The sequence below is a fragment of the Cupressus sempervirens genome, chromosome 7 (genome assembly GCF_028749045.1).
Source record: "Cupressus sempervirens isolate cs-2001-9-10 chromosome 7, ASM2874904v1, whole genome shotgun sequence".
NCBI classification, from domain to species: Eukaryota; Viridiplantae; Streptophyta; class Pinopsida; order Cupressales; family Cupressaceae; genus Cupressus; species Cupressus sempervirens.
The window spans coordinates 178527314-178542125 of NC_143124.1; the positions used below are offsets into that span (position 1 = coordinate 178527314).

The window sequence follows — 14812 nt, forward strand, 5'->3', positions numbered from 1 at the left end:
GACCTAAAGACTGACCTTGATGAGTCACTTTGGTGGGGTGACTTGATGAATGAACTCAAAGAGTCAACTTGGCAAGCATACTTGAACAGTCGACTTGGTGGGGCAAGTTGGCGAGCTGACTTAGCGAGTCCACTTGGTGAGGCGAGATGGTGAATCAACTTGGTGCAGCGACTTGGCAAGCTAACTTGGTGAGCAGACTTAAAGACTGACCTTGATGAGGCGCTTTGGTGGGGTGACTTGATGAGCGAACTTAAAGAGTCAACTTTGTGAGTGTACTCGAACAGTCGACTTGGTGACTTGACTTGGTGGCCTGGCTTGGCGAGCTGACCTAGCATGCGTACTTGAACAGTAGACTTAGTGAGCTCACTGAAAGAGTCAACTCATTGAGGTGACTGGGTGGGAGTGACTTGGTGAGCTGACCTGGAGAGTTGACCTAGGGGATGGGCTTAGTGAGAAAACTTAAAGAGTCAACTTGGTGAGCACACTTGAATTGTCGGCTTGGCGAGCAGACTTGGGGACTTGGTGGGACATGTGGGCGAGCTGACTTGGTGAGGCGACTTGGTGAGCTAACTTGGTGAGCAGATTTAAGGACTGACCTTGATGAGGGGCTTTGGTAGGGCGACTTGATGAAGTCAGAGTCAACTTGGCAAGCGCACTTGAATAGTCAACTTGATGGTGTGACTTGGTCAGCCCGCTTGGTGAGCGTACTTGAATAGTCGACTTAGTGAGCTAACGAAGTGAGCTGACATGGTGAGTGGGCTTAGAGAAGAAACTTAGTGAGGCAACTTGGCAAGCACACATAGCAAGCCAACTTGCTGAGGCAAGGTGGTAAAACCACTGGGTGAGTCAACATGGTGAGCTAACTTAAAGAGTCAACTTGTTGAGGTGACTTAGTGGGGGTGACTTGGTGGGCTGACCTGGAGAGTTGACCTAGGGGGCAAACTTGGTGAGCGAACTTAAAGAGTCGACTTGGTGAGCATACTTGAATTGTCGGCTTGGTGAGCTGACTATGGGAGTCAGCTTAGCGAGCTAATATGGCAAGTCGACTTAAAGTGGTGACTTGGTGGCGCAAGTTGGCGAGCTGACTTATTGAGGTCACTTGGTGAGGCAACTTCGCGAAGCGACTTGGTGAGCCGACTTGCTGAGTGTACTTAAAGACTGACCTTGATGAGGCACTTTGGTTGGGTGACTTGATGAGAAAACTTAAAGTGTCAACTTGATGAGCGCACTTAAACAGATGACTTGGTGGGGTGACTTCGTTAGTTGACTTGGTGAGCCGACCTAGTGAGCATACTGGAAAAGTCAACTTGGCATGCCGACCAAGTGAGTTTACATGGTGAGCAGGCTTAGAGAAGCAACTCTATGGGGAAATTTTGCAAGCACACTGAGCGAGCCCACTTGCTGGGGCAAGGTGGTAAAACCACTAGGTCAAAAATTTTCTGGTCAAAATTTTGACCAACTCACTGGTACATGATTTGTCTCAATCATATAACTAATCATATATTCTTCATATTAGTTACTGTCGGTGTTTTTCAGGCATTCTATAAAACAGTTCACATGCCTTGCATATGATATGACATTTTGCATGCATCCTGCACTCTCTCTCATCTGGCTAATGATGGATTACACAGAGTGATCTGAAACCATGATGCTAAAAAACACACAATCAAATCCAAAATGAACTTGCACTACAAATGGATTGTGGAAATCTGATATTGGTAAAATTGCATGCATGTCTACCAGGACAATCACAACTTAAACACATATTTGTCCTGGTAGATATGCATGTAAAATTAACAATATCAGATTTCCACAATCCATTTGTAGTGCAAGTTCATTTTGGATTTGATTGTGTGTGTTTTTTAGAATCATGGTTTCAGATCACTTTGTGTAATCCATCATCAATTGGATGAGAGAGTGTAGGATGCATGTAAAATGTCATACCATAGGCAAGACATGTGAATTGTTTTATAGAATGCCTGAAAAAAATTTACACCTAGCTGTTGGTGGAAATTTCCACCAACGCCTAAAATTTTTTCTACCTTTGTTGGTCAAAATTTCCACCTTCATTGGTTGAAATTTCCACCAACGCCTAAATTTTTTTTCTACCTTTGTTTGTCGAAATTTCCACCAAAGCTTAAAAAAATTTTCTACCTTCGTTAGTCGAAATTTCCACCAATGAACAAATTTTTTTCTACCTTTGTTGGTCAAAATTTTGACCAATTCCTATTTGAACCTACACAATGAGTATGGTAGGTTTTTGACCAATGCATTGGTCAAAATTTTGACCAACCAGTGAGTTGGTCAAAATTTTGACCAAAATTTTTTTGACCAATGTGCAAGTTGAATTTGGTCAAAGTTTGGTCGAAAATTGGGTCAAAATTTTGACCAATAAAGGTCAAAAAATGAGCCCAAATGTACTAGTGCTTTTTGATAAACGAGTACCCATTTCTAGCTACTATTTTTTCCTCAAGGACTTCTACAATTTTGGTACTCAACTTGCATTTACCCTTATAATAAGAGATTAAAATTGACAATGACAAACGATATTAAAAAAAGGTAATGAGTAAAACACTAAATCAATGATCATCATCTACTAAGAGTAGTTGTTGAAAATAACTAAATTAGAAGGGCGAAAGGAATTTAGTATTATATGTATAATTACTTCAAATGCAACCACATCAAAAATGATGAGGAAAATCAAGGATGTTGATGTACAGATAAGTATTTATTATCCTTAAGTGTTTCCTTTATCTACTCACTGTAGTCTCTCTCTTATTCATATTTCTATATATATTATAAGAGTTATTTGCCTTAATCTTTTCCTTTCACTCCGAGTATGTTCTTGCAAGAAAAGTGAGACTAATATTAGATTCAAAGGGAGTTTGACACTTCATCAAAGGCAATATTAGATGAGGATATTAAAAGATTCATATTTAGAGGGAGTTTAAAAATCAATGTGTGACTACATGATTTTGATGGGCCTACCACCTGTGTACATTGTAATGAAGTGATGACTTAGAAATGATTAGCAGTTGTATTTGTAGAAGTTATTGAATAGTTATGATTTGACAATAACTTAACCTTCTATTGCGATAGACATCTTATGATGGTTGAAACAAATCATGATAGATTATATCTTGCATGGTGGATTAAGTTCCTTAAATAGACCATGACCTTCTATTGTGACATACATCTTATGATGGGTGAAACATATCATGATAGATAATATCTTGCATGATGGATTAAGGTACTTAAATATATCGTGGATGTTCCTATGGTGAGTATTATTGAGGATACACGTACACATACCTTATGAACTTTTTTTTGAATACTTGGTGAATGTCACGCAACTTGATGTTCAAGAGGTCAATGCTCAAAGTTGGTGAATATCATGTGACTTGATGTTTAGGAGGCCATTACCCAAGAGTACTTGGTGAATATCTTGCAACTCAACATTCAAGAGGTCGTTACTCAAAGTGTACTTGGGGAATCTTATGTGACTTGACATTCGTTAGTCCATTACTCTTATATCTTCTTATCAAAGATATTCTTATAACTTACTATTCCTTATTTTACATCGATGCAATATTGTGTGTTTATCCTCCCTAACTAAGGAGTGTTGATGTTTGGTAGCTTTGTTGGATAAACCCATGAGACTAAACTAAAGATATATAGATGTGTGTCTGTGTATGTGTAGTTAAATAATCAATTGTTATATTAATTAAATTAATAATGGAAGGGACATGTCTATCAATTTCTTATCCACAATTTAAATAAAGAGAGAGTTCACCACCCTTGGAAGAAAATGCATATCAAACAGACAATGCAAATGCATTTGCAGCGATCTAAACACTAACACTTCTATCACCAAGGTTTTTATCAAGTAAGATGAGAGCACACAATAGTTACATCCCTATTTAAACTCTTAGAATTAGTCTAACAATCTACATCTTCTAATTGATAAATGAATAAATAACTCTTCTAGGTCTTTAAGGAAATTAATAAAGAAGTTTATTGCATTTCTTGACATCACTCAATCTAATATAATTTCAACAATTATTTGAAATGGTCAATAATAATATAATTAGTCATATACGTTTCTTTATTATTAATGACAAAAATTAAGACAATTATCGTTGAATCGTCATATAATTAACTTATAAATATAATAATAATTTTTTCCATAAAATAATTGTTTTCTACACCAAAACTCGTCAATTTTATTATGTATAAATGATTTTAACTATATTTTCATACAATACCAATAAACATAAAAACATCATGTAAATAATTGTAAATAATATCATTCAACTAAATAATTATGTAAAATTCTTAAGCTTAGAACAATATTTCCCTATGTATTAAAATAATAGCACAATAGCTAATCAAAATATTCATCAAAAACTACAAAACAATTAGATAATTATAAAATGAATGTCGTCGTTAAAAATTGATTTCATTTAAATTTAAAATGATAACTAAGATGACAATGATTTGAAAATATTAAAACAACAATAATAACAAAACTGTCTAATTGATTACATTTGATAATAAAAAATTACTAACAAGAGCTCTCCTTTTGGTAGAAATTGAATGCAAGAGAAAGAAAAAGAGAAGAAGACAATTTTCTATAAAATTAAATTTTCATGTTGTTTAATATTTGTGCAAATAAGGAAAAGCCAGTTCTTAGCATGATTTTTTATATTCTAATTAGATTATTTAGAAAGACCAAAACTTTCAATTTATGAGAATATTGTTTAATAAAAGTATAAAATTATTTTAAGTTGAATAGTTTGCTTGTAAAATTTTAATAATAGTTTACAATTTTTTGAAACTAATTTTGTAGAATTTGTAATGGTTTGTATCTAAAACATGAAATATAAAATAGAAAGATTACAGGTAAAATTGAAAATCATGTAAAGTACTTAAAAAAATCTTTTAAAAATAAAAAACAAATGTCACATAGTGGCTTAGTACTTTCCTTTAGTTTTAAAATATATTAGATTTAAAATCTATGGGGCCAATATAAGAGGTATATGAGTTCACCCAATCAAATTGTAAAAAAACATTTTCTAAAAATTGTAGAGTTAAAAATCTTGTATCTGTAATATGCAATGTAATAGTTTGATAAAGAAATTTAAAGAATGGCTAATTGGAATAGGTAGAAACCAAAAAAATTAATCACTCGCTAAAGTATAAAATCTAAAGTATATCACAATACTATCAACAAGTACTAATAACAATACACATGTACCTCTACATACATAGCTTTGTAATTCTAAATGAATTTGTATAATTTTAAATGAATTTAAATTTTATTAGTTTTATAATTTTGTGTTTTTTTATCAATTTATTTTACATTATTATAACATTATAGATAGATTATTTTTACATTACTATAAATTTTAAAATGTGTAAGGACACTCTTTTTCAATCTTTTAATACTCAACTAAAATTCAAAAACTAATACCTTAAATCTTCTACTCAACAAAAATTAAATATTTAATAATATTTGATAGAAAACCCTTGGAAATAAAAATAACTAGGTAGCACTTTGTGTTAACGTAAAAAATAAATAAAGTTAGTTCATTTAAACTAACGTGCGAGATGGACGAAAGGAGAACATTGTGGGTAAAAATAGCACTAACAGTAGTTGAAGTGCTCAAAACTGAGAGCAATGAAAGGTTCACTAAAAAAAAAAGGTATTGCTTTTAGAAAAATGATAATATTCACTCACTTCTGGAAACTTCTTCGGCAAGAATGGAATCAGGCAGGGCAGAACATTTAAGCAGAAAGTGCGGTAATCGAATTGGGGAAAAGTTTTTTAGAAGTGTCTACTTGGAATTATTTTTCAAATATGAATGCGGAAAATATTTTTAACAGCAGAAACAAAAGACACAAAAAATTATTACCAGGGGATCCTTATCAGCATCAGACATCTATTTCAGAGTTGGGTAAATATTGCAATACATAAACAGTAGCTGGGAAGATCAGTTCAGGGGAGTGAAGCCGACACAAACTTGTACATGATGTTGGAACATGGTTTTATAATTTTGGATAGTTTTCATATGTCTTCACCGATCAGAAATAAAAGAATTGAGAGATAATATTAGGATTATAAAGAAATCAACCGTTAGAATACTGATTTACCAAAACTCTGACCTCTCCCTGAAACTCTATAGCCCGGTGACTCTACGTAAGACTAAAAAATTACGATTCTCCAAAATATAAAATAATGTAGATAACCATTGACTATAATCTTTACTTATAATTATAAATATCCCTTCATTTTTATTTCATAAGTTTATTAACACTACATTCTCCTACAGACAACTCTTTAAATCATATGATACAAACACATTCCAAGCTTATTGAGCTTAAGAAGTGCCATGCCTAACATTCATATGACAGAGAAACAAAATACTACAGCCATGACACGGTAAAAATTCCACTCGTACCACTTATTTATCTACTTCTACCAATTTAGACACCTAATTAGAACTTGCCTCCTGTCTTGTAAATAAAGAGGTGGTGAAAACATATACCACCACATCTAAGAATGTAAAGCAGATCTAAAAATAGAATTATGGCTCCTACATCACTTATTATTATGTCTACTCTCTAGTTCATTTATGTTTAAGTTTATAGGATTAGGATTTCTATTTCTTGAATGGAAAAGGTTTACAGATGAATTCTTGTTTCATCGTTTTCCTATTTTCATTTTATAATAGAAAATTGAACTATAACTTAGACAAATCAAATTATAGTACACCAATTACAATGTTAATCTATTTGATAACTTATTATTCTAAGAGTGAGACTACCCATCTAAAAATGGCTACATAATACAATTAACTTAACAATATGCAAGCAACGAACATCTATGATAAACAAAATATGTGCAAAAAGATTTTGATTGCCATATATATTAATCAGTAGACTGATTACATCATACAATCATATTATAAACTAAACATTTTATAGTGATTAATGATATCGACAAATACTAGTGCTGCTACCAGAGCAACAAACTTCAAAAGTAGACAGATAACACAAGGGGCGTCGTTAATACCTAAGACAAAATTCTAAAAAGCAGAAAAGGCCTCTTACATCAACGCTGCAACTTGGGGTTTGAAGCTTTCGGCCAGATTCTCGAAGCTCCGTGCCAACTGAATCTCATCCAATGTTTGCTCAAAAGTTCCGCCTCCTTTCTTTGCCATCTCCATCAGAATGTTCATTGTGGGATCCCTTCCAAACATAATTGTATGAAGTATCATTCTAGGATCTACTCTTTTCATTTTGTCCACATGATACAGGGGATCCGCTCCACCATTGTTTCCCCCATCGCTCAGGAAGATAACAACCGGTTTTTTGACGTCCACAAGATGGTTCTGGGCTCCTTTAATCAATATTCTCTCTGCCACATCCAACCCTGATGAATACGTAGTTCCTCCACCTGGGTGATACGGAAGAAGGCGATCAACAACACCTTCTTCCAAATTTTCCATCTCGAAGGGGACAGATGCACTTGTGTCAAATAGAACCACCGATACAGAATCATCAGAAACTGTTCTAAGGCGGGCTTGTATGAACCTGAGAATAGCCTCGTAGACGCATCCAAGCCTGCAATTATGATTATTGAACTTCGCCATAGTGGGCATAATGTCTGAAGAGCCCATGGAACCTGATCTGTCAATGATAAATATAGCATGGTGAGGGACATTCTTAGAGTGATCACATCCAAAATGGTGGCCATCATCAGTTATATAACCTGCAGAGCTTAGACTCTGCCCGGTACTTTTGATAGGTGCATGCCACAGTTTCTCAGTGCAAAATGATTTGTCAGAAACACCTCCGGCTTCTGCCTCGTGCTCCTCGGATTTACATAAGTGGTTGCACCGGTCAAAATCCTCCCTCTCTTCTTCGGTGCAAGGATCAACAAACCTAACATACTGCCAGTAAGTTTCATGAGTCATCTCATCTTTCGGAACATCCACATCAGGTCCATATTTCACTGTTTCGTGCCTCGAACCATCATAGAGGTTGCCTGTGCATTTCCTGGAGCCCGGACAAAAAACCAGATGGATATGTCCTCGCCCCTGTTTCTTGCAATACATGTTACACATTTCTGCTTCCCCTGTCTCTCCCCATTTATACTTGCGGTCTTCAATATCAATATCTTCGCCCTCTGAAATGAAACTTGCATTTTTCATATTGCCGTGCACTGTATCGTGCAGACCTGAGTGGTCTATTGGGAGCTGGCAGAAGTAACCACAGGATTGGCATCGGGTGTCACAATAGTGCACAGAATCTTCTTTCTTTGTGTGAACATGCGGACCCTCGTGATCTGTTTCGTAGGGAGGAATGGGAATGCAACAGCCTTTGCGCAGGCCATTTTGCTCTGACACAAGTTCATACTCAAAAGATCCCCGTTGTCCCTGAAAAACCCGGGTTTGCTTCACAAGCTCGGTGAAGATTTCACATATTCCCGGCATCTCACACTCATGGGTGCAAGCATGCTCATTTCCGCACAAATGCTCTGCATTTTGATCCATACCATGGAAATGATCTTTAACCCCACATGTCCTGCTGCACCCATCTATGGTGCATTTGCTCTGACAATATCTCTCATGGCACTGATGTGTTTCGTGGTTGGATTCAATCGGAGCAACACAGGGATTATTGCAACTTGGGAGAGAACAATTAGCACGGCAAATGTGTTGAGGAGAATTGCACTTGTGCTGGCCAGAGTGCCCTGGCCCCAGAGAACATCGCTCGTTACAATTTGAGGACATCTCGTAGAAGCAGCAGCTCTCACCACATGTATGATTTCTCTTTTTGCAATTGTGATTTCCTTCATGCCCTGCTAAATCCCCGCATAGACTTGAGCCATCTCCTTCTCGAGCACAATAACTGCAATTTTCCGTACACTTATGACTCCCCATACAAGAATGTTGATCGCGGTGGCCTTTCTCCATCAAACACCTCCAGAAGCAATCAGCACATTTGCATCCACAAACTACTAGGCTTTGCTTTACTTTCCCAAGTGCTACATCAGCCTCTAGCTGCAATCTTTTTACCTCGTCATTATCACAGAAATCTTTTGTGTTAGTACTTATCCACTGTTGAACTCTCTCATGCCTTCTGTCTGCCAGTGCTTCCAGGAAGTTTTCAAATAAAGAATGCCACTCCTCCCCGTTGCTACCATTCCTGGGTAAAAACATTTCCAGTTTTGACCTGATTTGGTTGATAACGTCTCTTATAGTAAGTGGAGTTTCTGATTGTGTACACGGTGACAGATACAATCCTGTATCTGTTATGTTACATGAAGAATCACCGACAAGAACAGGAAAATCAAGAACTTCCTCCTGCGTGTCGAAGTTATCCAAAACCCTCAGTTCTTCACTTGTATTTGTCACGGACAGGCATCCCATGTGGACAGCAGAGAAGAGATTTCTCCTTAGAATATCAACAGTCACAGCAACTCGCTTGCTGTCAATCGAGGTCCAGTCCTTTGCTGCAATTTGAGCTATAATAAGCTTCAGATCCCTCAAGAAGGAGAATCCACTATCATAGCAAGAGTGGATTCTAAAAGCCACCGTTTCTGCTAGTTCACTGAGGCTCTCTCTATAATACTCAGATCTATTATAAGGAGCCATAGCAGCAATCTCGACATTTCCATCGTACATTTTCAAAATGAAATTCTCTTGTGATTTGCTGCATATTTGGGAAATCTTCTGATGAAATTCTTGCATAAGGTCTTCTACATCAGATGTGTCCACATCCTTGATTGCAATGTAAAATAGACCTTTAAATAACTTTCTGTCCTGCTTCAGAAGATGAATTCCACTCTGGAAGCGGCTGAACGCAGACTCTGTATCCTTGTCCAAGTGAAAATCCTGTAGTACCAAACGAAGGTTCAGCAGAAAAATCATTTTTCATGTTATATAGCTCATATAAACTTAGTTACCATCTCCTTTCGACTTAGTGTGCACTCTCGAGGCGGCCAGGATTTAAACCAAAAAAAAATACACACATATATATAAAGTTGGTGCTTAGAGAGAAATGACACACCTTTTTGTTGAATATTGTGATGTTACTGACAGCGGCATTGAGAACAGAAAGCAGCATATCCTCCTGTTCACTTCTCTCGAAACTGCCGAGTCCCTCGAAGTCCAATAGCACATACAAACAGCTGCTTCCCTCGCTGCCATCTCCATCGTCGCCTGTTGCAACGGTCATCCACACTCCATCTGTGCATCTGCCACCTGCGACATCAAGAAGAGACCCTGACAGATGATTCAACAAATATGACTTTCCTGAACTTTGCTTTCCCATGGAAGAAATGACCTTAATCTTGCCCTTCCAACTATTAAGGACCGCATCATAGAACCCAAATCGTATGGAGTAAGCAAGTGATACGCTGTCCACATAGCTAACATCAGCTGGTATTTGAAGTCCATCCTTGAGAGCTACCATTGCATTGTTTTCCGCACGAGCTATTTGGATGGGAACAAGCGATACAAGCTTCCGAACCCACATTCCCATTTTCACCTGCATCTGCTGCTCTGTTGCAGCTGAAATTGTGCAATTCTCTATATTGTTCACTTCAAATTGAATCTTCATACTTGAAAAATCTTTGTCTTTTCCAGCCTTAAGTTTCCTGATTAGAGCTTCTAAATATGCGAGACATGCCTCACCATTGCAGCGATCTGATCTTTTCCTTTCCATTACCACTTTGAATGTAATGCACTTCCTAGCATCTGGAAACAACTTAGGTGATACTGCAAACTTGTCAAAAATGTGATAAATGTAACCCAAATAGGGACACGACCCACCAATTTCTATTTCATCTTCCGGAGCTTTAATCTGATCCACTTGGTTTAACTGCACAACTTCTCTAGCTAAAGCAGTTTTCAGGACATATGAAACGATACAACCTGGAGCATCTACATGGCTATATAGCAAAAGCTGACTTTGTGACCCAAAGATTGTAACTTTCGCCTCAAGTTGTTCCAAATCAGATATGTTGAATTCTCTTGCATCCAACGGGATTGTCTTTAAGTGGCTCATAGTATCACCCAAAACATAAATGTCAAGAACTTTTCCAGGACTTGCATGCCCTCTGCCCGCAACATCACTATCTTCACATTGAAGTTGCAACTGCCCGAAGACGAGGAAGAAATATCCATCACCAGAAACGCATGCTCTCAAAGAGTGCTTCTGCGAAGGAAGAGAAATATGTCTTGCCTTCATCATAGGCCTCTCGTGGATTTCAGTCACTCTTGCCCTGTTGGTGTCGTCAACCAACAAAAGCTCCATTTTCTCCGGAATTAAATGCATCCATGTAATGATATTGCTCCCCTTATACGATTCCAGATTAACCTCAACTCCAGTCCAGTACACCTTCCGAAATGACTCGTCAAACTTGAATATATCAATCTTTGATCTCTCTTTTGCATAGAGAGCCATAGATCTGGTACCTTCATCTACAGCCAGCAAGTCGAATCCTCTCCTGAATGCATGAATAGGACGACCCATGTTATTCATATTACAACCAATCTTGGGACAACGGTAGAGATACAAGCAGGATTCTATGAGATTGTGAATGAAGACCATTAGCTCTCCTGACTTGAGGATGACTACTTTGAATAATCTTTCCTGGTGAGGGTTGACGACTGCTAACTCTACTGATCCTCTGCACGCTGGGACAACCGGCTGCCAACAGTTGCTATTCATCTCAGATATGTCTTTTCTCATCGGAGCCAGTTCACCAACATTATAAACAATGGCAAGCGGATGTTCCTCCTCAACTGATACCGTCACCTTAAGCTCCACTCGCCGTGGAAATGGATTCATCCACGAAGGCTTAATGGTCTTAACTTCTTCAATATATCGGGTCACTAGACTGTCACTCTTTGCCGTGGACATCTTCTTCTTTAATTCCTGCACAAACTCATCCTCGACTTCTCTGGATCGCCTCTGCTCCGCCTTGCCCAAGTTCACCTTCTTCTTCTCCTTAAACACCAGAGCTGACAGCTCCTTTATTTTATCCATGAACTTGCGTTTACTGTCCTTATAGACTTCACAGCACACGGCTTTGAGAGTATCGTGAGATAGGAGTGCCTCTATATCAAGTGGTGGCCGAGCATGGTCGGCATTACAGAACTTTTCATACTGAGACCCGATATTGGGTGGGAGACTTTGCGAGTTTTGAGTTGACAAATGCTCTTCCATAAATGTTAAAGCAAGAGGCTCGTCAGTACTGAACAAGAAGCTGGTGAAAACTACATTTCTTTCCAGACATCTCAATTCAACAGGAACCATGTTTTCTACCCAACTTCGAATTGCAGAAAAAGAGGCAGTCTTATTAACAAGATAAACAATTCCTTCTACTTCTTTCTTGTCATTAGTGGATAGAACAAATTTAACTTTATCACCTGAGAATGGGAATTCTTTAAACTCGCTACCAGGCTGCAGGAATTTGGCCTTTCCACTGATCTTTCTGGAGCAGGGGCACTGAGGAGAGCACTTGGCATCAACTTCTTGTTCATAAGAGATAAATGGCGTTGTATGCTTTCCTTGACCCGGGCTTTCAACGGTAATCATGTGCTCCCAGTCGCTACGCATAAATTTGATGTCTGATCCGAGCAACAACACCCTCTGATCTCCATTGCAAGTACTACTCTCCCCTGCCAAAATCATTGAGAGTTCTCGATGCAGTTCCTCAAATCTGTTGCTGTCCACCTCCATGTCAGAGCATGAATCCAACTCCTTTGTTTTCTCTAAATTTGTGTGCCCATTTTTATCTTTTGTTGTGTTGTGTTTGCCACCCTCAAAAAGCTGAACGTGATGGCAGAATTCCGGAAGAACCCGGAGAAAAGCTCTTTCAAACTCTTCTACTTGTTCAGAGCTCCTTGCTGACTCTCTCGTCTTCAAAGATTCCTTCAACTTTGCGTGCTTCTGAAACTCCTGGGGCTGACCATTTTCCAGGAGGTCTATGAATTGGTTATTACTCAGTCTAGAGTAATCAACATTGGACTCCGATGACCACATATTGAGCGTTTTGCCAAACTCAGAAGCCTTCATAGACGCCACTTCTCTTTTGGCAGACCTTCTTGGAGCTCTCTTCTCTGTTGAGAGGAAACAACAGTGCTGATATCCTTCACAGAACGCCACTCCTCCATTATAATTTGCAGGTGCTCCTAGATGAGATTTATTACTATTTGTTCCTCCGTCAATTCCTAGTTTATAACCAGTCAAGAGTTCCACATCATTCTCCGAGTTCTTCACACTGGAGACCTGAATCCTTCTGGTGCGCTTAGCTTTTGAAGAAGCATTTGTTGCAGAGGCGGCCATAGTTTCAAACGGGTAACTCCCTTTCACACACACATACACGCTATCACAAAGTTCAACCAGGTACCTGATGAAATTGCAAGAAGCGTCCTTTCTAGAGGTCTGTTTAAAGTGCTCACCTTCATGCCAGTAGAAAACCACCACGCTACATCCTTCTTCAGGAAGACTTACATATAATCCAGGCTCCAAACTTCTTCTTCCCATCTCTGCAAGAACAGAGTCATCCACCAGATTTTCCTTGCGGAAAATGTTGACCATCATGGTCTTATCTCCATAGAACCCAACCGCAGGTAAACATAGCTGATTCAGCGAATTGAAATTGATACGAACCCGCGGTGGCTCACCTAGGTAGGCAGATGCAGAGGAGGGCACAAGCTTATTGCAGAGGTTCAGAACTCCATCCTGCGGAAGATGAACCTTTTCAACAAAGCTGTAATCCTGCTTGTCAGGCACAATGCGCATAACCCTAAACAGATTAAGAGAAAGCGGTTCCACATCTGCGGTTCCATTCACACCTTCACCTTCATTTTCAACGTGAAGGGACGAAATGTCAGCAGACGCCGAAGTCTCTCCCTCCTCGCTATACACATATTTGGCCGGTGACTTGTCTTTCATGAAATGAACAATGGCAAGTTCTGCCATTTCATTCCGAGGGATCGAAACAAGATCTGACATGGCTAGAAGGTAGATTACCGGGAAATTACGCAGAGATAGTGACAGGGTTCAGTGGAATCGAAAGAAGAAAATGCCTATACATGCAGGGAGAACTGGAAAGAGAACCCCATCCCCAACTCAATTTCTGTAAAATTAGATAGAAGTTCGGCACACACGGGAGGTTAAAACAATTGGTATTTTACACAAGCGACGGTACTGGAGCAGAACTAGAAAAAACAAAAGAGAGCTCTACCTGCAACAAATCCATGCAATTCTTCACAAAATGACCAAATTACAAGGACTGGCACAAAATTACCAAATTACAACAGTTCCATATGGAATGAAGAAATGGAAATATGACAGAAAATTTCAATGAGGAATTTATTTATATTCTTGTTGCATCCAATTTTTACATATGCTAGAAAGGCAGGCAGGCTAGAATAGTCTACATACCATATTAAAAATCTCCGTCCTCTGTCTGAATCACTGCAACCTCAGATGACGAGCAATGGAAGCGATTGTACCCCTCCTCACACAACTCATCTTGCTGTAAACATCTCCCGCGCTCTCCTTAAAATCATTATTTTCTGTACTTTTTTTTATCCATGATGTCACGATCATGTGATAGAGAATTTGCAGTTCAGGTAAAATGAGAATATGTATTTCTATTTTCTTTTATAATTAGCATCAAATTGTAAATTGAAAAACACATTTTTATAATTTTTTATCAATTTGGTCGGTGGAATAAGAATAAGAAATTAGGAATATGTTTTCCACTTTCCTATTTTGAAATAGATTA

At 38.2% G+C, this 14812-nt stretch overlaps 1 protein-coding gene across 1 annotated transcript; it reads right to left on the reverse strand.

The window, feature by feature from the left end:
* Nucleotides 1-6901: 6901 nt before the first annotated feature.
* LOC149546089 (uncharacterized) lies at nt 6902-14569 on the reverse strand. The gene is made up of 3 exons (XM_089790997.1): nt 14467-14569; nt 10078-14266; nt 6902-9902 (listed from the first exon to the last, which is right to left on the reverse strand). The coding sequence occupies exons 2-3, from the start codon at nt 14032-14034 to the stop codon at nt 7110-7112; spliced, it is 6750 nt and encodes a 2249-aa protein (XP_089647123.1). The 5' UTR covers nt 14035-14266; nt 14467-14569; the 3' UTR covers nt 6902-7109.
* Between the last annotated feature and the right edge of the window lie 243 nt (nt 14570-14812).